This window comes from Eptesicus fuscus, chromosome 9 (assembly GCF_027574615.1).
Source record: "Eptesicus fuscus isolate TK198812 chromosome 9, DD_ASM_mEF_20220401, whole genome shotgun sequence".
Classification (NCBI taxonomy): Eukaryota; Metazoa; Chordata; class Mammalia; order Chiroptera; family Vespertilionidae; genus Eptesicus; species Eptesicus fuscus.
This window is the reverse complement of record NC_072481.1, coordinates 85,039,232-85,065,988: the sequence shown is the minus strand read 5'-3', so window position 1 is coordinate 85,065,988 and position 26,757 is coordinate 85,039,232. Positions and strand designations below refer to the sequence as shown.

General features: G+C 42.0%; 1 protein-coding gene across 1 annotated transcript; it reads left to right on the top strand.

The window, feature by feature from the left end:
- The first annotated feature begins 13,663 nt into the window (after positions 1-13,663).
- LOC114233195 (N-acetyllactosaminide beta-1,6-N-acetylglucosaminyl-transferase-like) lies at positions 13,664-19,972 on the top strand. The gene is made up of 3 exons (XM_054721333.1): positions 13,664-14,943; positions 17,787-17,802; positions 19,855-19,972. Exons 1-3 carry the CDS (start codon positions 14,022-14,024, stop codon positions 19,970-19,972), a joined length of 1,056 nt encoding a protein of 351 aa, XP_054577308.1. The 5' UTR covers positions 13,664-14,021.
- Positions 19,973-26,757: the final 6,785 nt, after the last annotated feature.

Below are 26,757 nucleotides of genomic sequence, written 5' to 3'. Positions count from 1 at the left end.
ACAGCTTCAGACACCCCAGGGGATAGCTGAATCTCCACTAAGGGGATTAACATACCTCCATGTAGGGAGAAAAGACCGGCTTTCCAATCTCCACAGGGAAAAGCAGTTCTCTGGCTCAGACTATGGGGGTGAGGAATGAACAAAGAAGGGGAAATTCCTCTGCTGGGTGCATGCCCAGTAAAAGCCGGAATGGCACAGAGGAAGGTAAGTGCTTGTGCAGTAGGAACCAGACGGCGAAGCAACACTTTGGGGCATGAGCAGTAGGAGCCAAAATGGTGACATAAAATGGGGGAGTCTAGCCTGAAAAACCTGGGGAAAAGACTGGTTTGGATAGAGGGATGACCCAACTCAAGCCTCAAAGAGATTGGTTAGTTTGAAAGAAAGCCTGCTCTCTCCCAAGCCCGAGGTAATATAATCAAAGTTTAACAAAGGCCAGTCTTGGTAGGGAGTTTGTTAGTGCATTCACCTGTTCCTTCGCATTAGTTTTCTCTCCATAGCAGCACCAGGTCTCCAAGCACAGCTCCAAACATAGCTCTTAGCGCAGGCCTGGGTGCAGCAATGCAGCGCCCACTGGCGAGCAGCCTGGAGCAGAGACTATGCTGGACTACCAGAGCTTAGGGCGATGGCATTACAGTTCTGGATCCTGACCCTCCTGTGGGCAGTCCAAGCCCAGGACTTCTGCAGGGAGACAGGGCTAAGCCACCTGGCCGTGGATGAGACATTGGGTACCCTGGAGCAGTTATTTATTTTCACTCCAATAAATCTTCCCACCACAGCTCATTCTCCTATGTGAGGGTCCCCAAAATGCTTTTCTTGTGATTCCATGGTAGAACCCCACTTCTACTGGCAACAGGATGACTAGCTCTGAACTCCCCCAAATGCATAATAGCATTTAGCTTCTTCCCTGAAATATGAATCATAATTCATTCCTAGAAGAACATATGAAAAACACATAGGCCTCCTGTTTGCCTGCCCTAGGAAGGGCCTGAGGTTCAGGGAGAAGTTTCTTGCTGAAGATACAGAACCTGCACTATGGAGACCAGAATCTAGTCTTCTAACTCCCAGCCCAGGGCATTTCCACCTGGGATTTCTCTTCCCTCATAGGCAGAGCTAAATCTGTTAGAGGTCCCTCTGGACCTGGGGCTATAGGATTTCCCAGCTGGCACTAAATTTAAGGGTGAACCTGAAGCACAACAGGTCTGTGAAAGGAATCCAAAAGTTCCTTCTCTGGGAAGAGCGGCCTCCGGATGGGTAAACTGGAGGATAATGTCAGGAAACTACCAGAGAATAATCACCAGGAGCCCTGTATTAGAGTGTCCTAGCGAGTAATCCAGCCACTTCAATGGCAGTTATTTCCTTATGCAATTTTTTTTTATAACATTTCAGGATAAGCTGGTATTGGTGGCACCTAGACCTTAGTCACTTGAGACATTAAGATAAGGTTCTCAAAGACTCTAAAGGCCAGGCCTTTGGAGGTGGAACTAAAGGCCACAGAAGTTTGTATTTCCACATTCCAGCTTTTGTTATTCTATTTCTAAACACTGCAGTTAACTTGGTTAACCTGCCTTTACCTTAAAGAGAAGGAAAGTGCTCACTGTAGGACATGCTTCCTGGCAATTTTATCCTCCTGGGAACTGCTTGAGAGAGGAGGTAGGAGTCAACCTACTGGAAAATTACAGGAGGGAGATTGGAGGGAGTTGGTGTTCCTGCAGCATTACCTCTATGTAATTCCCCATAGCAGTTTAAGATCCTGTAGGCTTGTATTCATTTGGGCTACATTACATTTTATATTTCCAGAACCTAGCCTGGTATATTGTAAGTACACAAAAAATGTTTGTTGAATGAGTCATTTGATTGTGGTACATGAGATTTTTATTTTTTAAATAATTCCTTATTGTTGAAAGTATTACATACGCCCCCTTCCCCCCCCCCCCCCCCATTGACTCCCTCTAGCCTGTCCCACCCCAGGCCCTCACTGCCCCATGTATGCATGGCCTCATCTGTGTCCATGGGCAATACACACACACACACACACACACACACACACATATTCATTCCTTGGTTGATTACCTCCCCCCCCCCCCAACCCTCCCCTACCTTCCCTCTGAGATACTGCATCTGTTCCATGCTTCTATGTCTCTGGATCCACTCAGTTCATCAGCTTATTTTGTTACTTAGATTTCACATATGAGCGAGATCATGTGATACTTGTCTTTCTCTGACTAACTTATTTCACTTAGCATGATACTCTCCAGTTCCCTCCATGTTATCTCAAAAGGTAAGAGATTCTTCTTTTTTAAAAAAAAGAGATTCTTGTTTTTTTACTGCTGCATAGTATTCTATGGTATATGTGGTACATAAGATTTTATTTCCAAAAGTTGTTTTTTTAATAGTGCATTTAGTATAGTGTTCAGTTTGTGATGTACTCACTGGGGACGATGACTTTTTATTTGTCTTGTTATATCATTAGTATCCATATAGATCTTAGCTCCAACTTTTAATTCTTTATTAAAGGACCATGTTCATTTCTAACTTACTGGTTTGCATTATGTTCCTCTGTTCCCTTCAGGCAAGAGGAAAATGTTTCCAGAGTTTAATAAAGTACTTGACCCTGTCTGGTGTTTAAAATATACTTTATTTAATTAGTCACTCCCCACAACATTCCTGTGAGGTATGAACTTCCTTTGATAATAGGTAAAGCTGAAAATAAAGTCCTGGACTACCTAAAAAAGAAATGAGGTATTTTTTCAATTCTAGTAAAATCCATCTTCCACAATTAAAGACAGATTTACTAAGTAAATTCAGGTTTTGCCAAATGCAACGCTACTTTTTTATTGTCCCTATTTTTTTCAATTTGGGCCTTAGATTATGTCCCTGGTAAAGACTATTCTCCATCCAGAGGTGGATTGGCCAAGCAGAGAGGAGACATCAGTGGGTTCCTGGTAGACTGTGGGCTTCAGGAAGAAGTAGGGACTCTAAAATCCAGCCAAAACTCTAACTGGAAGACTTTCTAAGCAGGGACAGGTTAGCCTTAAAACATCTGAGGTCTTTGGGCTCAGATTCCTTTAGCCATTAGCATTTACAGCCTTGGCTGTCAGGTAACGTTTTTTGTGCAAATGAAACCAGAATGTGTCTTCTGGGCACAGACTTCACCTAATCTTGAGGAGCTATTCATCTTTCAGCTCTTTGCTCTGTTTTGCATTGCCCCAATGGTATTTAATTGACTGCTTGGAAAGAACAAGCTTTTTTGTGCATTTTTCTGCTATCCTATTTCTGGTTATTTTATGTTAAACTATGGCAACTCTTCCCCATTTATTCCTGGCATTCTTTTCTCCCCCATGGCTTTCCTGCAAGGTCTGAAATTATGTATATTGCTTCTGCAATCCTCCCAGCTCTACCAGGAGATTGATGTTGTCTTGGTTTTAGAATTGAAAAACCAAGACCCCAAGGTGTGGGTGTCCTGGCTAGGAAGGAAGCCACTCCTGGGGGTTGGAGGTCCCTGAGTAACTGCAGGCGTTGTTTCCTCACATTTATGAAAGAGGAAGCTGTGATGTATGAGAGTAAATGACTTGTTCAAGGGCTCCAAGATGTCAGGAGTGGCTGTGGTCCAATGGAGACTTTCTGACACCCACAGTTCAGGGCTCTTTTTGCCCCACTCCTTGGCTATTATAAGCCCTGTTGCTTCAGGTTATTTCCTGTGGTTATAAAGACATTGATGAGTGTAAAACAGGGTACTGCATTCAACAATAGTAAATACATGGAAGGAAGGAAGGAAGGAAGGAAGGAAGGAAGGAAGGAAGGAAGGAAGGAAGGAAAGGAAGGAGGGAGAGGAGAGAGAGAGAGAGAGAGAGAGAGAGAGAGAGAGAGAGAGAGAAAGAAAGAAAGAAAGAAAGAAAGAAAGAAAGAAAGAAAGAAAGAAAGAAAGAAAGAAAGAAAGAAAGAAAGAAAAGAATGAGCCAAGGTAGGGAAGTAGCTTGAATAGTGAAAAAGGAACCTCAAGTGCACTTAAAATCAATTTAACACAAACTGCTCTTTCTCTACAAACTCACCAGACTTTCATAGACTCTGAGAAAGTTTCGTTGGCTTCCCTGATTCCTAACTTGGGCCCAGGGGTGATGTCATGATGAAATGAGTGTGGGGAAAAGTGTTTTGGGCATCATATGGATCCAACAGTAAGACAAGGATCTATCCACATCCATAAAAATGTAGCTCTTTTCTTCTGCTCCCCTTTCTATAGCCAGTTGTTGAGATGAAACTCTAAGTGTAGCTATTTTAGTGAAATTGTTACCAGAGAGCTGCCTGTGTCAAAGGTGGCTCTCTCCTCCTCAGCTCTTGTCAGCTTGAGAGAAAGAATTTAGATGAGTGGCAGACAACAATGTTGAAGCAAATCAAGCCTGGCTGGTGTGGCTCAGTGGTTGAGCATCGACCTATGAACCAGGAGGTCATGGTTTGGTTCTTGGTCAGGGCACATGCCCAGGTTGCAGGCCCATCCTCAGGAGGGGATGTGCAGGAGGCAGCCAATCAATGATTCTCTCTCATCATTGATGTTTATATCTCTCTCTTCCTCTCCCTTCTTCTCTGAAATCAATAAAAATATGTTACAAAGAAAGAAAGAAAGCAAAGCAAGCAAATTTATTAAGAATACACTTGGAGTCCAGCTGGTGTAGCTCAGTGGCAGAGCATCGACCTATGAACCAGGAGGTCAGTGTTCAATTCCCATTCAGGGCACATGCCCAGGTTACAGGCTCAATCCCTAGTAGGAGGCATGCAGGGGGCAGCCGATTAATGATTCTATCTCATCATTGATGCTTCTGTCTCTCTCTCTCCATCTCCCTTCCTCTCTGATATCAATAAAAAATATATATTAAAAAAGAAAAATAGTCCTAGCTAGATTGGCTCAGTGGATAGAGGGTCAGCCTGTGGACTGAAGGATCCTGGGTTCGATTCCAATCAAGGGCATGTGCCCAGGTTGTGGGCTCAATCCACAGTGGGAAGCATACAGGAGGCAGGCAATCAGTGATTCTCTCTCATTGATGTTTCTATCTTTCTCTTCCTCTCTGAAATCAATAAAAACGTATTTTAAAAAATATAATACACTTTGCATAAAGCACAAGCTGGCAACGCACCTAGTCTAAGCATACCACCTGGTGGAGGTTCAAGTGTTTTATATTCCCCCCTTCCCAAGCCCACCCCCAGAGGTTTCAAGGTTCCTCTACCAGAGAGATTAGATTTCAATGTCCCCCTTTTACATTGTTGAGGCTTTTCCCCGAGTTTATGAGAACATCTGGCAATTTTATCTGGGCAAGTCCCAAGACCGCTGACTTCTTTGTTCAGTGGATGAGAAAACTCCCCTTTTTTCTCCCTTTCCCTTTCTCCTGCCCTGCAGCTATTTATCCTGCCACATTTCTCCCTCAAGTGATACCATCCCAATGCTTTTGGGGTTTTGGTTATTTGTCTCCCAGACTGCATCTGTCCTTGGGTTTAGCTGGCAAAAATAGTATTAATTATGTCCTTGTTCTCTATTTTGCCAGGCCCAGTGATTTAAGCTATGTATTCTCTGGTTAGGGAGGAGAGGTATGAACCCATTTGCTCTCAAGTGTCCTTGGTTGGAGAAGATAAGGTTTTGCAATTCACAAGCTGACCGCAAGCTGTCCAAAGTGTTTGGCCTTGTTTAATTTTTTGTCTCAGTTTTCCCATTCTACTTGCCCAGGAATTTCCCTAGCTTCTTTCTATGCTGCCACAAAATAAAAATTAATATATATCCTGAAGTGAGAATTTACAAGAATTCTCTTTATTATATATTATTTAGAATATATTATATAGAAATAAGCAAGTATAGATTGAACTTTGGGACATAAATTTATTGAGTGACCAAGCCACAAGTCTATATTGATTCCCAATTTCTTCAGAACTTTAGCCTACCTGGTCACTTCCTCCAACTTAGTATTTAAGGTTTTATTTTGATTAGATGTTCAAGTTGGGCTAGAGAATCATGCTGTTTTTGTTTGTTTGTTTGTTTGTTTGTTTTGGTCACTCATTACCATACCCTTCTATTATTTTGAAAAAATGCAAGAGTATAGAACCCAGAACTTACAAGAATGATAAGTGGTATATTGCAGAAGGGCCTGGAGAAAGCCAGGAGGGTCAGGAAAACCAGTTTCCCACATTTCCTACATGACCACCATGAGAGTAAGCATCAGATAGCGTGGGTTGATGGAGGAAAAATGATTGATGGAGGAAAATAATTTTTTTGTAAATGTCTAACATTATCAAAGATATAATTTTGAATAATTGTGAATGTTTCTAGAACTTAAATCAAAGGACCCTCATGGCATTTCAGATGAGGTACAGTTAATGCTACAGCAGAGTACTGAAACGTTGTATTGCAAACGTTCTTCACCCTGTAACTAAATTCAGAGACCTGTAAATCCAGAGAAGAGCAGGCAAATTATTAGAGACTAGTGGTCTGGTGCACAAATTTGTGCACATTGAAAGGAAATTAATTAGAAGAAATATTTTAATATTGCTATTCACCCTTTCTTTATTATAGAAGAGTCAACCAAATTTACGATTGACGACAGATCAAAACACACACGTGCAATTGGCGCCAGCAAGAGGTTTATATGTATCGCGCATGCACAAGTCAAATTATCCTTTTATAGATATAGAATAAACTTGCTTAATTAGACCTGCTTTCTGATTTAGCTAAACTTTTTCCAACCCACTGAAGCACCCCAACTTCTCTTTCAGGTAATTGTCAGCAACACAGCAGTAAATATCAACACAAAGCAGATTATTATTGTAGATCATGCAGGGAGATCAAAGGGTAAAATGTTTAATTGCAACAGTGTTTGACTATATTCTGCACAGTGAGAAAACCTGTAGTCATTTTCAAGGTCCACCATTTCTTACTTCTTTTTAGTCGGGTCAAGTTTCTAAGCTTTCTAAATCTCCATTTTCTGGCTAATGAAAAGAAAATGGGATTCCACCAAGTCTCCTATCTACGTATTCCAGGACTTCTGTGAGGATCAAATGAGATGAAGCATGGGAAAACACTTCACAGACATTTGGTTACAGTGTAAATGTTTCCACCTGGCTATAAAGCAAGTCATGTTCCTGGGCTGAAGAAACTGCAAGGAGGCTAGTCGCTAGGGAGAGGAAGCTGGGCGTTGCTGCGTGATGTCATTACCTGCATGGTCAGACACTTACTAGTAGCATATTAGCCTTTTATATATACTAGTATATAGATGTTTTTATGCATGAAATGTGTAAAGGGATGAAACTGGAAGTGGTGGACAAGGGGGTCTCTGGCTGGAGATAACCTCTGGCCAGAGACAGTACTCTGCATACAAAGTTCTTATCTTGCTTGTAAGAATGAATTCAAATAAGAGCAGGGGTCTCCACCCAGCTTCCCTTTTGTATGACACAAAATCAAAACAACGCCCCTTTGTGTGTAAAATTAAAGAGAGGTTTCTGGCTTGTGTGGACACCAAAGAAAGGGTGTCACTACTATCACTACTTGCCCACAGTAGAGGTGCAGAAAATGTAACTAAGACCTTGTCTATACAAAAAGAAATAGACAGCCAGTTTGAAAGGGTATTGCCATGGACTAGAACAAAGAATATCCTTACATGATATTATTCCACACTGTCATTAAAATTTTTCCCAGATTTGGATCACCCCCATTACTTATAATAGTTCCTCACACCCGTGGGGATAAAAAAAAAAAATCATGTTTGGTGCTTGGAGACAAACGTAACACATCTCTAGATATTTTAGAACTACAACAGCATATTATACAATTACCCCAAACAAACTTACAAAATAATTCTTTGAATGTCTGGCAGCAATTTAAAAAGGACATGAAAGGGTTTAATCCCTTCCACTGTGTAGAGGGCCCCCTGGGAAGGCACCTGAGCATTCTAAATTGGCCCCTCTTGCCCTTTTGGCCAAGATGGACCCACTTCTCACAATCCAATTGTCCACAGCTGTTGCCTGAGCTTCTGTTCATGCCAAGGTTGAAACCTCGTGATGGCTGGTACCATGGATCTGTCTCTCGCCCAGTGGGGTGAGCTGGGCCTCCTTGGAGAAGAAACCTGGGTTCCACAAGATATGTGATCAGTGCTGGGACCCTGCCAGCAGGCGAGGGGATCCCAAGGCAGGTGCTGGGCGTGGAGGCCATGGGGGCATAGGCGACCAAGGAGACAGAACTGAACCTCACATCACCCTGCTTGGCCCCAGAGGATGGCTGGTTAGCCAGAGACGGGTAAGATTCCTCAGGGAAGGGACAACCTAAGACAGGCACAATCGCATAGGGGCCATCAGGAGAGAACTTGGGGGTCAACAGAGGTGGGGCACAGACCTTCACCTCCCAAGTTTGCAGGGGCCTGAACCCTCACCCCTGCTGAAGGAGATATCCTGCCCCCATGGCTGCTCAGCTTCACATGCCCAGCTCAAATCGGGACCCAGGTAACAGAGACTTGGCTGACAGCAGATGCCCTCTCACTGCAACAAGACTTGATGGAGATGTCTTGCACCCATGATCCGGGGAACTGGGGTCTATGATATCTAAATCCAGCCTAGCACAAGGAATGCTCAGGGCCTGATCAAGAAGGCAAATAATCTTCTCCACTAATAATTACAGGGTAAAACAAGATGGTTGTTAGAGTATTAAATTTGACAGTAAAATAGTAGTCAAGTTTTTAGACTAATTTAAATTGGCCAATCAAAATAAGCAAATACTCTAGAAAAATCAATTGTACTGGACAAAAAAACTGTTCCTAAAGTGTTAACTAAAATTTTTATTGGTAGTTCATCTCATGGTAAAATTGTGTAACATATAATGAACCTAAAGCAGTCACATTTTAGTGCAAAAAAGTAAAATTTAAAAGCTATCAAGATTACAGCATAAAATTTTCAAAAGCCTCCCAATATTTAAACCAAAAAAGGGGGGATAGTAGAAGAATATCATGTAAGGAAAAATATCCTGTAAATAAATTACATCTAGAAAAAAATTTTTTTAAATATATTTTATTGATATTTTACAGAGAAGAAGAGAGAGGGATAGAGAGTTAGAAACATTGAGAGAGAAACATCGATCAGCTGCCTCTTGCACACCCCCGACTGGGGATGTGCCCGCAACCAAGGTACATGCCCTTGACCGGAATCGAACCTGGGACCCTTGAGTCCGCAGGCCGATGCTCTATCCACTGAGCCAAACCGGTTTCGGCGAAAATTTTTACTTTAGAAAATTAACTTTCATTTCTAATGCTAACAGCAAGACACCCAGGTAAAACATACATGGTGTCAAAACAAGCCAAAGGAAAATCGTTTGGGCAAAAAAATGAAAAAGGATCACAAGTCAAATTTATAGAAAATATTCCTTTATTAACTTTAGGTCGAGAATATGTTTGTATATTTTCAGAAAACAACTCCGAGACCATGTGGATTCCTGCAACAGAGAGGGATTGACAGGAGTGCTACAGCCATGAAGTCAGAAGAGAAACAGTCCAGAGATGGAAGACGCTGACCATGCCTTGCCATACTAGCAGTCAGCAGATGTGTGTCACTGCAGATTGCCCAGGACCAAACCAGAGAGGGTCGGACCTGCATTACCACCATTTGTCCACCATCCAGAACTGAAATATCATTGCTGTTATGAACACATAAACAACTGTTGGACATAGAAATCGGGACTCAAAAGAACTGTTGGCCCAGAAAGAAACTCACTATAGACTGATTCATTTGCCTCTCAGCATAACCATTATTGCTTGTCTCATTTTCGGTTCCTATAAGTGTATTCCTAGTATCACATGAGCTCACTCATCTAGGGGAAAAGATGAACAACATAGACTGAAGAACAAGAACAGCATTGATCAGACTGTCAGACCTCAGAGGGAAGGTAGGGGAGGGTGGGGACAAGGGAGATAGATCAACCAAAGGACTTGTGTGCTTGCATATGAGCCTAACCAGTGATCACGGACAACAGGGGGAGGGGGCCATGCGTGTGGGGGGGTTTGGGAAGGGAATTGGGGGGGGGATTGATGACAAATATGTGATACCTTAATCAATAAAGTAATTAAAAAAAAAAAAAAAACAAATAAGAGACTAGAAATGGCAGCAAAAGCAGGCAAGGATTTATTTGTAGGAGGGTAATACATTCAGATAGGACCTGAGCAGGCAGCTAAGCTGGCTGATACTGAACCCAGTACCCTGATATTTGGGAGTTTAGAGAATTTATATGGTAACTCTAGGCTGGAACATCCCTAGTTAAGGAGCTAGTCACCCCCTCCCTCATGTCTCAAAAAAATGTATATAAGCTATAACGCTCCTTCATCTAGGTGCTAGGCCACCAGTTAGACCACATCCTGGAGAGCTCTGAATCTTTCCTGTTCACATAGGGGCCTACCACCTCCATGGTCTATTTTCAGTTTGTCACATCTCACTCCATTTCCTCCAAGCCCAGCTGCCTCTCCCAGCCTCTTCCAGCTCAGATCTTTCTATCCACTTATTCTAATAAAAATTGTGTCAAGAATGAGGCAATAGCCAAAAGAAAGAAAGAGCTGATGAAAATTGTGGATATATTAAGAGAAAAGAGCTATAAAAATCATTTAACTAGTGTAGGCAATATAATTAGATATTGGCACCTTTATTTAATCATCCCCAGTAAATTTCATTTGACATGGACAGTGACTACCTAAAGGGATATTAAAAATAAAATAAAAGTTAGAGAAATTTTAGTAATCATTTCTTTTTTAAAAACTAAAAAACTTTTCAATTACCATTGACATTCCATACTATATTAGTTTTAGGTGTACAGCACAGTAGTTCAACATTTATATAACTTATGAGGAATCCCCCTGAAAAGTCCAGTCCCCACGAGGCACCATATGTAGTTATTATAATATTATTGACTATATTCCCTATACTATACTTTACATCCCCATGACTATTTTGTAATTGCCAATTTGTTAATCCTTTCACCTTTTTCAGCCAATTTCCCCAAACCCTTCCCCACCCCCAATCTGGCAACCATCAGTTTTTTTCTCTGTATCTATTAAGTTATCTGTTTTGTTTGTTTGTTTATTTGTTTATTTTTTAGATTCCACATATAATTGAAATCACATGGTATTTGTCTCTCTCTGTCTGACTTATTTCACTTAGCAGAATATCCTCTAGGACTAGGTCCATCCACGTTGTTGAAAATGGTAAGATTTCATTCTTTTTTATGGTCAAGTAATATTCCATTGTAAATATGTACCACTTCTTCTTTATCCAGTTGTCTATTAATGGACACTTAAGTTGCATATATCTTTTCAAATGAGTATTTTAATAGTCATCATTTCTGAAAAGATTGTCCTTATATGACTGCAGTATTGAAGAAATAATTTGTTCAAAAGAATTCTACATTGATACATAAAAGATAGCAATGTAAAAAAAGAGTTTGGGTTGATTGAATTACACTTTGGGTCATATAAACAAGACTATGTTCTTGAATCAGGATGTGGATTATATTTCCTAAAACAAGTGAAGACAACTCACCTAGTTTGGGAGGACTTCCCTGGGTCCTTTCTTATCATTTCCTCTGCTCCTGATGTTACTGAACTCAAGGATTTTAAGGTTTAGGGTGTTCTATTAAAAAACAAAAGGTGGTTATCACAAGGTAGTTTTATTTACTTACAGCAAGCAAAGGAGATGGGATTCATATCCAAAGCTCTGCCTCCTCAAAGGAAGACTTAGCCATTGCCTATACACACTGTTGGGTCCATTACATGTTGATTTCTTCTTTGCAGTTGGCTACTTTTATTTGTTGAGTTCCTGTCAGGTGCTTCAGCAAAATACTGTGCTATGTTTTAACACGTAGCAAGGAAGAACATTTCGAGATGCCCAGACCTTGAGACCCTTGTCTTATCTAACACTGATGCTTACGAAACAGAGTTGGCAACCATCTTTTCAATGGGGTGGGGAAAAACAACAAATAATAACTTCCGCCTTATGTTCTAAAGTAGTGATTGTGAAAACAATGCCCAAAGAAGACTGAGTAACATTATGGAAAAGTTGTGCTATGATATGAATTGCAAAATGTGTGATGCTAATTTGCATCTCTCCTGACTTCTTGGTAAAATAAATATATGTAAATGAGAGTACAGGCCATGAAAACATTGTGTTTATAAACTCTCTATAATATTATGTTGTCTTTATAATTAAGATGTATTGGGAAAAATAGGTAGTTAAATGCACACATACTCACAGATATAAATGTAGGTTGTAAATTGTTAATACTTGGAATCTCACACTAATGTGCTCAGGGAAACAGAAATGAAAACTTGAGCACTTGATCAATAAATATTTGATTGTCGCCCTGGCTGGTTTGGCTCAGTGGGTAGAGCATCGGCCTGCTGACTGAAGGGTCCCGGGTTTGATTCCGATCAAGGGCACATGCCTGGGGTTGTGGGCTCGATCCCCAGTGGGGGATGTGCAGGAGGCAGCTAGTCAATGATTCTCTCTCATCATTGATGTTTCTGTCTCTCTCTTCCTCTCCCTTCCTCTCTGAAATCAATAAAAAAATATATTTAGAAAAATATTTGATTGTCTAGTATGTGAAGTCAATTGTGGGAGCAAGACACAGATGAGGAATAGTGAGCTCAGAGCTAATGCGCCCCTTCTTTAGGCATGCACAGCGTGCATTCACACCCCTTTGCAGCTAACTACCAAGCAAAACAGAACTAGTCAGTGCTATTCTAGATGTATGATCTCATTGGCACGGGCTCACAGAGGAAGAAGGGAGGAGCAAGAAGGATTCAGAGAGGTGCTAATTGTGTCATTTTCTCGACTGGCGGTGTGAGGAGAGGCTCTTGTTTCCTCTTCTCTGGTTGTCCTATTTACTGCTGGGCATGGCTTTGAGCTCTTTATATACGCAATCTCATTTTTATTCTCACAACTGACCTATGAAGGTGGTAAAGTTACATAGTCTCGTGTGTGTTTTTTCAGCTAAGGAAACTCCTTTGAACGGGTTTATAAATCTGAATCTAAGGACCTTCTCTTCTTAAATTTTGGGTGGTCCCAAACTGAGATGGCTCTTGTCTCCTCCCTCTGCAGGCATCAGGCGGCTTCTCCTGTGTCCTATCTGGGCTTGGGTGAAATAAACTTGGCGTCCAGCTTTATCCTCTACATAATTTTTGCATGATGACGAGCTGTTGATTTTTTTGGCTTAAAAAAAAAAAAAAAGCCTTCATGCATCAGAGTACCCCAGTCACTTTGTGGAGTAAATTAGGTGGTGAGGCAAGCTTGCTAATGTGTGTTATAAAAGACCTTGTCTAACAGCAGAGAAAATTAAGTCCTGGAAAGGATTTGACTCATTAGCCAGTCATATGCCTTGCTTTATAGCATGCCCAGCCAATATGGAGACGGGGGGCGGGTGTGTGGAAAAAGACAGAGTTAAACATTTTATTTTTAAGCACTAAATATTTATTGACAGAATATCTCTCCAGGCGGTGTTCACATGCTTAGAACAGACGCTTTTAACTTGGCAGTGCCGTTTAAGCAAACAAACTCAGTCAGTTGAGCGCAATGATTAACAGGAAGCTGGGGAGCTGACACATTTGACAACCTTTGGCCACGAGAAGAGGCTGGGTTTGAGGTCCTGTGGCAATGACTAGCAGGGTGGCCACCTCGCCCTTTAGTGATTTTATTACGGGGCCCGGTGGGCACGTTGGCATCACAGCCTTCCTGAGGCAGCTTATTTGTGTGTAGGAACGGGCTGCTGATTAGTGGGAGACTGAGCAAAGCAAATCCAGAGGAATTACTTCAGAAATGCGTCCAAGAAAGGTGGGACTGCAACACAGCTGTAAATGGAAGAAAGGGAAAGTAGGAGAACGGTCCACTGGAAGGGCATGAAACAGCCCATCAGAACGGCACGCACCGAAAGGATGCCGATGGATTCTGGAGAAAATGTAAGTTAACTGTATCTCCACTCTCATCAGGTCTCAAGAGACATTTTTCTCATTTCCTGGTTTTGAAGAATGGGCTCTTGGAAGCACTGTCTTTTTAGTGTGTCTCTCATCACGGCCCTGATTTTCGTATTTGTTTACAATAACAAGTTATGGGAGAAGAAAAGTCTTCTGAGGGCGTCTCTTATCAATGCTTCACTCTTAGCAGAAACCTGTCAACAGATTCTTAAGGGGAAGGTTTTTTACTTAACAGAGAATGCGTTGAAAACTACCCTGAGTGGATCTTCCTGTTATGAATACATGGCTCAGAGTCACTATATAACAGAAACGCTCTCTGAAGAAGAGGCCGGGTTCCCTTTGGCTTACTCAGTGACCATCCACAAAGACTTCGGTACTTTCGAGAGACTCTTCAGAGCTATCTACATGCCCCAAAATGTCTACTGCGTTCATGTGGACGAGAAGGCCACAGCTGCCTTTAAAGGTGCAGTGGAGCAATTGCTGAGCTGCTTCCCAAATGCCTTTCTGGCTTCCAAGAGGGAGCCGGTTGTCTATGGCGGGATCTCCAGGCTCCAGGCGGACCTGAACTGCCTGAGAGACCTGGTGGCCTCCGAGGTCCCGTGGAAGTACGCCATCAACACCTGTGGACAAGATTTCCCCCTGAAAACCAACAAGGAAATAGTTCAGTATCTGAAAGGATTCAAAGGGAAAAACATTACCCCGGGCGTGCTGCCTCCCGATCATGCTATTGGACGGACTAAATACGTCCACCAAGAAATATTACACACAAAAAATTCCTACGTGCTTAAAACAGAGAAACTGAAAACGTCCCCTCCTCACAACATGACCATTTACTTTGGCACTGCCTATGTGGCCCTCACAAGGGAATTCGCTAACTTCATCCTCCAAGACCAGCAGTCCCTTGACCTGCTATCCTGGTCCAAGGACACCTACAGTCCTGACGAACACTTCTGGGTGACCCTCAACAGGATTCCTGGTAAGCATGTCTCTTAACTTTTGTTTTTATGAGTACACATTGCATGGTCGATATTGAATAAAGTGCTTAAAATATAGTGAAAAAAATAATAATGTTTCAAAGGTTTTTCAGTTTCAAATGTTAACTTCAAATGTCTTATAGCAGCTCTGCTCACAGAGCAGGTTGATATAACTCACCTCCATTCTACAGATGGGGAAACAAGGCATAGTGGTTAGCAGGGCAGTGGCAGAGCTCTACCGTCTGGCTTGATTGTGCTGATATCCCAGGGTCCTTTCTGGGCCCAGAGACCCACTTCGAACATGTGCTGCAGCCTGGACACAGGGCCGGGGACTGAGGGAACACTGGCTAGGCAAATGAGATTAAACCTAGTTCTCCTTTAAGTGTGATACACTTATAATCAGAAATAGATATTATAAATTAACTTTGAATGACAATTTGAACATTTTAATCATATTTTTGGCCCTGTTGAAGCTCCTATGGCTAAATCCACATCCTTTCAAAATGGAGCAGGGTACAACTTTAAATTTTTCATTTGCAAGTTCTGTCCTGAAATTGTGCCAGAATTTAGAGCACCTTAAAGATTTCTAGACCAGTGCCTTCATTTTATAGACAAAGAAACTTCAGTGTGGTTACGTGATGTGCTCATTACCCAGCTAGTAAGTGACCGTGCCAATTATACACCAGGTCTCCTAAGCCTGATGTTCTTTTTAACTTGATTTTCAATTAGGTCCCAGCTGTTACTAAATTAACTCCTCTTTCTCTGTGACCCAAGTTCCAAATGATTTGAATGATCTCAAGTTGTTTACAGTGAACCGATTCAATTCTGCTAATTCGATTCAAAATAAAAAATTCGGAGTCACGGGTCAAGGGAAAAGTCACTTGAATCAATATGAGGATCAGGCTCGTGGTTTCTTGAGAAGAGTGGTTCCACCCTGGATGCATGCTAGAATCACCTGGAGCTTTTAAAGCTATGTGAGGCCAGGCCCATTTCCCAGAGGGCCTGACTTCCTGAGTGGATTAGCCTCTTTATGTGTTCAGTCTCCAGGAGATTCTCAGCAATAGCCAGCTAGGCCATTAACTGTTCATTATAGTCATTATTTTTAGATATTAGTATGCAAAGCTTCATAGACTTACAAAGCTTTTTATTTTTCCTCCCAACCACTGAAAACAACTAATTTTCTTTCTTTCTTTCTTTCTTCCTTCCTTTCCTTTCCTTTCCTTTCCTTTCCTTTCCTTTCCTTTCCTTTCCTTTCCTTTCCTTTCCTTTCCTTTCCTTTCCTCTCTCTTCCCTTTCTCTCTCTCTCTCTCTCTCTCTCTCTCTCTCTCTCTCTCTCTCTCTCTCTCTCTCTCCTTCCTCCTTAATTGAGACATAATTGACATAACATTATATAAGTTTCAGGTGTACAACATAATGATTCAATATTTGTACATATTACAAAATGATCACCACAATAAGCTAGTTAACATCCATCACCACACAGGATAGAATTTTTTTTTCTTGTGATAAGAACTTACTGATTTCAGAAAGGAATGGAGAGGGAGAGATAGAAACATTAATGATGAGAGAGAATCATTTATCAACTTCATCCTCTATACCCCCAATTGGGGATCAGGCCTGCAACCCAGGCATATACCCTGACCTGGAATCGAGCCATGACCTCCTGGTTCATAGGTTGACACTCAACCACTGAGCCATACCAATTGGGCCTTGTGATAAGAACTTTTAAGAATTATTATTTTAGCAGGTTTTAAATATTCAATATAGCATTATTCTCTAGAGTCATCGTGCTATACCTTACATCCCCAAAATTTATTTATTTCCAGTTTGAAAATAAATAAGTCCTGGGGATGTAAGGTACAGTATGGTGATTCTAAGTAATAATAGTATATTGTTTCTTTCTTTTTCTAATGTCTTTTTTATTTATTTCATATATTTATTTATATATATATATATATATATATATATAGAGAGAGAGAGAGAGAGAGAGAGAGAGATTGATTGATTTCAGAGAGGAAGGAAGAAGGGGAGAGAGATAGAAACATCAATGATGAGGGAGAATCATTGATTGGCTGCCTCCTGCACACCCCCCTACTGGGGATTGAGCCTGAAACCCAGGCATGTGCCCTTGACCAGAATCAAACCCGGGACCCTTCAGTCCACAGGCCGACACTCGATCCACTGAGCCAAACCAGCCAGGGCATAATATTATATTGTTTCTTTTTGCCATCTTCACTCATTTCTCCCACCCTACCCTCATTGTCTAATGCCCCCTCAACCTGATTCTGGCAACCACCAGTACCTTCTCTGTGTCTGTGAGTTCAATTGGCTTCTTTTTTCTAGATTCCACATATCAGTAAGATCATATGGTATTTGTCTTTCTCTGATTTATGTCATATAGCATAATGCCCTTAAGGTCCATCCATGTTATTATAAATGGCAAGATTTCTTCTTTTTAAAAAAAATCAATATTTGGTATTAGGTTGGGCTGCTATTAAAAAGTACTACAGGTGGGGTGACTTAAATATCAGAAATTTATTTTCTCACAGTTCTGGAGTCTGGAAGTCAGAGACAAAGGTGCTGGCCGGTTAGTTTCTTCTGAGGCCTCTTTCCTTGGTTTGTAGATGCTGCCTTCTTGCTGTATCCTCACATGGTCTTCTTTCTCAAGATTTCTTTTTTATGGCTGAATAATATTCCACATTTTCTTTCTTTTTTAAAGTGTTTATTTATTGATTTTAGAGAGAGAGAGAGTGAGGAAGGGGAGGGAGGGAGAGAGAGAAACATCGATTTGTTGTTCTACTTATTCATGCATTCATTGGTTGCTTCTTGCATGTGCCCTGACCAGAGATGGAATCTGAAACCTTGGCATATCGGGATGATGCTCCAATCAACTGAGCTACTTGGCCAGGGCTACACCACATTTCTTTATCTATTCATCCGTCAATGGACATGTAGGTGGTTACCGTACCTTGGCTATTGTAAATAATGCTGCAGTGAGCATAGGGGTGCATGTATCTTTTTGAGTCGGTGTTTTTATTACCTTTTAAATAGTGATAGAAGGAATCAGGGCTCAAGAAAGTGAGGTGGGGGAGGTTTGACCATATAGCTGTTCATATGGGATTATAATGTCCAGAATAGGGCCAGTAAAAGCCCCACTTCTCTCTTATGTATTTCTTGGACCAAATATGATGAATAGTATTTGGGTCTGGGCACCATATCTTAAGGGGCGTCATTGACAATACAAAAAGAGTAGCCAAGAAGGATAAAAGCCAAACCCTACTTTTTTGTTTTTAAGAAATTATCAATGACAAATAAAAAAGATGTTTAATCTGGAAAAGGCTTGAAGAGGTATCACTGTCTTTACATAAAGATTTGCTTGTGAGAGAGAAATTGAACCAACTCTAGTTTTGAAAGAAGAATCCAGGATCAGTGGTAGGAACAAAAGAACCCATAGACCTGAGGTTAGAATAGATAGCTTCTCAGTGTGAATAAGGCCAAGGAATATGTGGAAGCAGAATCTGGAGAACGGCTGTGGAAGAAACTCATTTTTCCGGTATTGGACCAAATGAGAGTCCATGATCCTAAATCTCATCAGTTTATTGAAAAGAAAAGGTAACACCCTCAATTCTCAGCATTATTTATCTATTTGAACTGGATTTTTACACCTCTGCTTGGCAGTTACAGATTAGCAACGCAATCGGAAAAAAAAAAACCACACGTACTTCTCCATGTATTTCAAAAATTTTAAAGAGTGAGCCCTTGAAATACTCTGCGTGTTACATGTATGAAGGATACTAGCTGGAGGCTGTGGCCCATCACTGGCACAGCTGACTCCTGTGGGACCTGGAGTGGCCAGAGTGCAGGACTTGGTCATGAGAAGGGGAGAAAACGGGAAGTTTAGGTGGCCATTTGTTTAATTGTTACTCCTGCTCTGTGGAAATTTGGGTCATTTCTGTTTTAAGGGCCCTTCTATTTGAGGTATGAGTTATTTGTTTTGGTCATTTTTAAGATTGTTCTAGTAGCCTGCAGTAATAGGGGGCTAACTAGGATTCTCAAAGAAGTAATAGGCCAGGAAAACACACACCACACCTCACAAGTGAAATGGCCTCATGGAGACCTAGAACAACACCACCCAATGGAAATAAAATGTGAGCCACAAATGTAACTTTGAGATTTTCTAGTAGCCACATTAAAAGAAACAAAAATAAATGAGCGAAATTAGTTTAAATAATGTATTGTGTTTAATGCAATATAAAGTAACATTTATACATGTGGCTGGTGACTTTCATTGGCTTTGTTTCATTTTTCTGTGTTTCTTGGATTTAAAGATTTAAAAACTGACCAATGAGCCCAGCCGGTGTGGCTCAGTGGTTGAGCATTGACCTATAAACCAGGTGGTCACGGTTCCATTCCAGGTCAGGACACAGGCCGGGGTGGAAGCAGCCCATCAATGATTCTCTCTCATCATTGATGTTTCTGACTCTCTCTTCCTCTCCCTTGCTTGGGTAAGGACATCTCCACGGCGTCCTCACTCTTTGTGCGGCTCTCTCCCTTTGCTCGCATCTCTGTCCCTCCCCCACTACACGCACTCCTGTTGGGGGGCGACCCGCAAGAGACGACCACCAGAGACAGAGATCAAAACTGATGAGCCTTTATTCAGCTGGCCAGCGACTACAGCTGCAGCACTTCACCGCGGGAAAGGCCGAACTGCAGTGCAGATCACAGGTGTTACAGCAAATTTATACTCAGAAACCACGAGAGGGAGTTAGGACAGTTACAATGACAACCCAAAGGTTCCAAAAGTTATTTCAGCCGTTTCCAAGACACTCAGGGCACAGGTGCAACGCCTGGGCACGCTTGGCCGGAGCTTGAACCTCTAACTCCCTCCAAACTCCAACCGACCCATTGTTCAGTGACCTGCTCTACCTCCCTCTGTCCCAAGACATCCTGCCTCCAGGCAACGGAGGAGCTGTACACTGTTTGCAGCCCAGAACATTCCGAGGTGAGACTGTGAACGAGACATTTGCCTAGCCTCCTCATTCTGTGGGATGCCAATATAATGCTGAATAAGGAGCAAAGGAATGGGAGAGCAAATGAGTGGGAGAGAAAAGAGTATTACTCTGCTGGCCTAATACTTTCTACAAGTATTTCTTTAGCAAATAAAGAAATGTATCCTGCAGCTTTGCACAAAGTGTATTTCCTTCTCTCTCAATTCTGGTTCAGTTTTTACTGTCTACAGAGCAGGAATCCTGCCCCCGATTCCCGTCCCTCTCTTCCCCCACACCTATTTTTCTAGAGGGCAGACATTTGTGGCCACCCTTGCTGAATGCACTAGAAAACACTTAGGGAGTGGTGGTGGCGGTAGGAGTTGTTAGTCATCTGACTGTATAAGGTCAGCATAACCTCTTTACGCCTTTTGAAGATTGAAGTTGTACGTTTTAGTTCAGGTCTAGAAAAGTAAAGTTAGCAGCTAAGGACATTTGCCAGAGTCATTTTAGCCAGGAGAGGCTTTGATGACGGGATCCAGAAAATGTAGTTTATTTGGCTACAACTCGAATTCCCTGTATATTGCTAAGTTCCAAACACACCTCTAGGCTTTTATGCCAGTTTGCCCTAGGGCAGTGATGGCGAACCTCTGACACGCGTGTCAGTGCCATTTCTGATGACACGCGGCCGCTGAGGCGGCCACATGACGAGGATGAAACATTTATGTTATTTAAACTATAAATATCGCGAAATAATGTTTTTTCCTCAAAGGGACACACTCCCCGAGTTATGCTCAGTTTTTTGGCGAAGTTTGACACACCAAGCTCAAAAGGTTGCCCATCACTGCCCTAGGGCCTAGGCCCTTCTTTGCCTGGAGGCATCCTGATTATCTTTGAGCAACACCCCCCTCCATTGTTGGGTCAGCCACCTCCCCCCCAACATCCCCCCCCACCACAGAGTTGACCTTTGTCCTCCATGCCCCAGGTGCTCTGTTCACCTCACAGATAGTCCTTCCCTTCTTAGGGTTTGATGCTTGGGCATCGTGGAATGACAGAATGCAGAGGCCTGATGGTCCCCTGAGCTTCATATCTTCTCGAGTCTCAACCAGCACGATGCTTGGCTTCAGCTTGAATCTGATTCACTTATGTTGCTAGTATAAAATAAGTATGGTATTGCTTTCGTACAAATCCAGAAGTTTTCTTCTCTCCAAGTCACTGACAGCTTACAACAGACCGACAGAATTCCCAGCTGCTTTACAGAGCCTTTCTAGAAGGTATGTAGACCATCATCATGAGTCCTTAGCAATGTCCAGCACTGGATGTTTTACTTTTTTCCCCCAAGTTAATAGCTTTATTGAGATATTATTTACATACCCCCAAACCGAGGTATGTAATTCAGGTATATCATTCACACACTGTAAATTTCATCAGCTTTACCATTTCAAGTGTACAATTCAATGATATTTATTATATTTACAGAGTCATGCAACTAAGATTCCAATCTAATTTTTTAAATTGTTGACAGTGTTACTGATGTCCCCTAATTATGTCCCCCTTTTGCTCCCCTCCTCCCAGCCCTTGTCCCACCCAGGCTGTCACCACACTATTGTTTATGTCCATTGGTTATGCATAAATGCATATAGGTCCTTTGGTTAATCTCTTTCCGTCTCCCTCCCCTCCCCTCTGAGATGTGTCGGTCTGTTCCATGCCTCCGTGCCTCTGCACCTATTTTAGAATATTTTTATCACTTCCTAAAGAAACCTCATGTCCATTTATAGCTACTTTCCATTTCCACTCCCAACCCTTACTTCTCTGTATGGATTTGCCTTTTCTGGACACTTTTGTATACTAGTAAATTGAATCATGTTTTTTTATGTCTGGCTCCTTCCAAATGGTGGAATATTTTTGAGGTTCATCAATGTAGCATGAATCAGTGCATCCCTCCTCTATGTGGATGACTACTATTCTATTATATGGATAAACACTTTGTTTATCCATTAATCCACTGACAGGTACTTGGGTTGTTTCCACTATTTTGCCATTATGAATAATGCTGCTATGAACATCCCTGAACAAATCTTTGCATAGACACATTTTCATTTTTCCTGGGTAGATCCCAAGAGTGAAATTGCTGGCTCATGTGGTAACTCTATGTTTAACATTTTAAGGAACTGCCAACCTGGTTTCCAAAGCGAAGGCACTATTTTACATTTCCACCAGCAGTGTACGAGTGTTGCAATTACTCCTCATCCTCACCAACGCTTGTTATTGCCTGTCTTTTTACTGAAGCCATTCTAATGGGTGTACAAGAATATGTCACTGTGATTTTGATGTTCATTTCTCTAATTGTTATTATTGGAGAGTTGAGTGGATGGAATTTCTCCGTTGCTAGTGGAAGTGGGGTTCTTGGGGTGATGATGGAATAAGAACTTCCAGAGGCCATACGAGAGGATAGATGTGGTAGAAAGCTCTATTTGCGTGAACTTATACCCCTTGGTTTCCTTTAAACCAGTCCTGGAACAGGTGCAGCTGGGCCTTTAGTAGAGCTAGAAGCAAAGCCAGTGTCCAGAGTTTCCCTTCCATGGTGGAGCTGGGTCCAGTGCAGCATCAGACTAATTCCAGCCCATCAGTCCATTGTGTGGAGGCCACATGGCTCAGGGCCCTGTGGGCGAGTGCAGGGTTTGAGAGCCCTATAAGCCAGGAGTCAGGCTCGAGCAGCAAGAGAGAAGAGGGCCAAGAGAGGGAACTACCTTTGTTCAGGAGCTGATGTATCTCAGATTTCGTGCTCTTGCAGTGGCCACGCCTGTTCTGGCCAGTGACCTGCTCCCAGGTGTGACAAACAAGTAGTCACCTTTCCTACATCATTCAGACCTTACCGGGCATGCGTCCAAACTGCAGCTTCCCTTTGCTCCTTTCCAGTTATTAATAACTGGGTTAAATGAAAATAGCACCATAATGAACAATGATGTTGAACATCTTTTCATGTGCTTGGTGGTCACTGATATATCTTCTTAGAAGACTAAGTGCCTTTAGAGGATCAAGAGATGAAATTATCCAACTTTAAATTCGGGACACACTGCGTGGCCAAAATGTTAATTTAGGTTTCTACCTCCTCTAAGCAATTAGCTAAGCCTCATTCAAAAAATAAAGCAACCCACTTAATTGAGATACTGCCCTAATATGTAGTTACTGTAATTTGACCCCTTTTCTGAGGTTTTATGCAAACTATAAGTCCTTCTCCTTTTAAGTATCAAATGATTGCAATTCCCTCCTTTCTAATAAAACCAATCAACTATCTTTAGTCTATCCTGTCAACATAAAAAACATCTAAACCTACAGAAAATTTTTATCACAGTTTATTTGAGCAAACTGACCACATTTGCTGGGAAGCAAAATATCAAGTGCTCCACAAAATAACAGTTTTGCAGTTTCTTTTAAGAATGGAAAGAGGATTACATGAAGGTGGGAGAAAGCAAGACAGGGACTGGATTACAGGAGAGTCCATAAGACTATATGTTCTCTCTGGGTGGTCACATTTCTGTGGGGTCTGATAAGGAGGCATTTTCTTTTCTTTTTTAAAACACATTTTTAGCCGAAACCGGTTTGGCTCAGTGGATAAAGCGTCAGCCTGCAGACTGAAGGGTCCCAGGTTCGATTCTGGTCAAGGGCATGTACCTTGGTTGCGGGCACATCCCCAGTGGGGGGTGTGCAGGAGGCAGCTGATCGATGTTTCTAACTATCCCTCTCCCTTCCTCTCTGTAAAAAATCAATAAAATATATATTTTTAAAAACACATTTTAAAATGATTTTTTTAGAGAAAGGAAGAGGAAGGGGGGGAGAGAGAGAGAGAGAGAGAGAAGAGAGAGAGAGAGAGAGAGGCATCCATTTGTTGCTCGACTTATTTATACATCCATTGGTTGCTTCTTGTATGTGCCCTGACAGGAGATCGAACTCACAGCCTCGGTGTATCAGGACAATGTTCTAACCAGGCAGTGTGTTAACCTAGAGAAGCACAAAAACAATGGACAGGGCTTGCTTAAGGCAAAGATAAACCTTTTACTAAAGAAGTTGTAAGCCTGGGGCATGACAGCTCACCATGACTTGCCCAGTTAGGAATTCGTGGTCAGGTCACCCTGAGAGGTTACTTTTGGTGAGATTTATTACCGAGCCCCTTTTATGTCCTCAGCCCTCATCCTCCCAGCTTTTTAAGCAGTGAGATGAAGGGCTGTGCCAGAGTCCTACTTAGTATTTTTGTGGCTTTTACTTTTGTTTCTTCCATTTTACAAGATTTGCTCCTTGGCTGTGTTCTCCATTTGCGTGTGTGCATTGATTGGCCTGTGCTAGCTACATTTGGCCACCTAGAAACTTCGGAGGGGCTTGTTTAATCCACATCAGTTTGTTGCTTCAAATACGAATTCCTGTGTTACTGAGCTTGACAGATTTAGACAGTGTCTGACAGCGTTTCACAATCATTTGTTTTTACCTCAGATGATTCATAAATGTGTTGAGCTTTCTCCTTATTAGGAATGAAGCGAACTCCAAATTCCTATCACCTTTGCAATCTTAACTAATCTCCGAGTAGCTTTGGGGAAAAAGCCGAACATTTTTTATGAAAGGTAAACCAGCCACCTTTGTAGAACTGTCCATCCGAATGCTGAGGCGTGTGCAGCTCTTTTCCCCGCCTTTGGGATTTTACAGGACGCAGTTCTGCTCTGCGAGACTCCAGCATCTTCTCAGGCACAATCTCTGCGAGGGACAGGGTTTAAGGCTTTTCTTGCTTTCCAGATTCGAAGCCATAAAAGGGAAGGTTAAGATAGGAGGGGAAATGAAATCAATGACAAGGCAGAATTGAGAATGAAGTTAATTGCTATGATAAGCCACTATTGATAAGAAAATAGAAACCTGAGCTTGTTCTGAAGGTCATACATAGATCCTGTCAAACTCGAAGGCTAACACGGGCCAAATAAACAAGGTTTAAGTGTATGTGGGCCGCAAAAAAAAAAAAAATAAACACTTCATTTTTCATAGAAACGTAGGTATATTTCAATAGAGACATGCTGAATACAAAGGGCTAAAAGAAATGAATAATCATTTACATAAAATAATAGAATATTTTAATAAAAATTCATATTTTTTCTTGAACATTAACTCACCAGACACTGAATAACTGCTCAAATTAATAAGTGGAACGCAAATAAACCTACTTTTCTTGTTCTCTGAAAGCAAAATATTTCCTGTTGTGCACACCAAACAAGTCAGTCCCAGACTAATGACATGGCAATTGGCTGCTAAAACATTCGCTGCTAGTATTAGTGGTGAGGAATGGAATGCCTGCACATAAGGCGTGTAAGGGAAATTAATGCAATATGATTATAGTATCAGTCATTAGCGAACGTTGTAGTTCATCTTATATAATAGAGGTAATATGCAAATTGACCCTCATGCCCTCACACAAGATGGCCACCCCCAAGTGGTCCAAGATGGCCGCCACAAGATGGCCAGCAGGGGAGGGCAGTTGGGGGTGACCAGGCTGGCAGGGGAGGGCAGTTAGGGGTGACTGGGCCAGCAGGGGAGGGCAGTTGGGGGCAATCGGGCCGGCAGGGGAGTAGTTAGGCATTGATCAGGCTGGCAGGGAGTGGTTAGGGGTGATCAAGCTGGCAGGCAGGCAGACGAGCGGTTGGGAGCCAGCAGTCCCAGATTGTGAGAGGGATCCCAGATTGGAGAAGGTGAAGGCTGGGCTGAGGGACAAATCCCCCCCCCCCCCCAGTGCATGAATTTCGTGCACCAGGCCTCTAGTTATTAATAATTATGTATAACAGTATATTGTAAAAATTAAGTTACAAAATTTTTATTAAATTTTTCTTCCATACCATTATATTGGCTGGGCTGCAAAAATATTTGCTGTGGGCCGCGATCCATGAGTTTGACATGCTTGTCATAGATCCTCATTCATACATGGTGCAACTAGAAAGAACTTCTTTTTCCAAAATGTGTGGAGTGCTTTTAGTTCATTCCCATCTGTTTCCTGTAATGGTAGCTCTTTCCTTGTTATGCTTTGTGCTCATTGCTTACCTTCCCAGTTGTGGCTGTGCACGCTGGCACATGACAGTGGTTGCACACTGGCAGGGGAGGGCAGTTGGGGCCCAGAGCAATTGGAAACCTTTGGACAGACACTTCTGGCTGAAAGAATTTTGTCCGTTATTTTTTATAGGTGCCAGACAAATGATGGTTTTCAATATATCATGGTGAGAAAACTGTTGAAAAGTACTTCCTTAATATACCATCCCAAATTAAAACTGGATTTCAAAATCTCAGAGGGGCAAGTTTTCATTTGGTCATAAAAGGTAGAGAAGAGCCCAGCCAGTGTGGCTCAGTGGTTGAGCATTGACCTATGAACCAGGCGGTCATGGTTTGATTCCAATCCGGGCACATGCCCAGGTTGTGGGCTCAATCCCCAGTTGGGGTGTGTGTGGGTGTGTGTAGGAGGCAGCCAATCAATAATTCTCTCTCATCATTAATATTTCTCTCTCTCTCTCCCCCTCCTATCCTCTCTGAAATCAATTTTAAAAGTTCTTTTGAAAAGGTAGAGAAGAGCTGAATCCAGTGACCCAGCATCTATCTTTCGGTAGAATCATGCTGTAATGAGTGGCCTATGTTAATTGTACAGAAGGGGCAATTTCCACATCCTAGATGGCTCCAATACTGGCACTGTTGAAGAAGCCCTATAGCACAAGTGTTTTCTCAAGGAGAGAGCAGAAAGTCCCAACATGATACTACATTTGATTAAGTTACTAAAGCCTCACAGAAATCCTCTGAGGGAGGTAGATGTTA

Coding starts and splice junctions, on each gene's coding strand:
- LOC114233195 (XM_054721333.1), top strand. CDS start 14,022: ATGGGCTCTTGGAAGCACTGTCTTTTTAGTGTGTCTCTCATCACGGCC.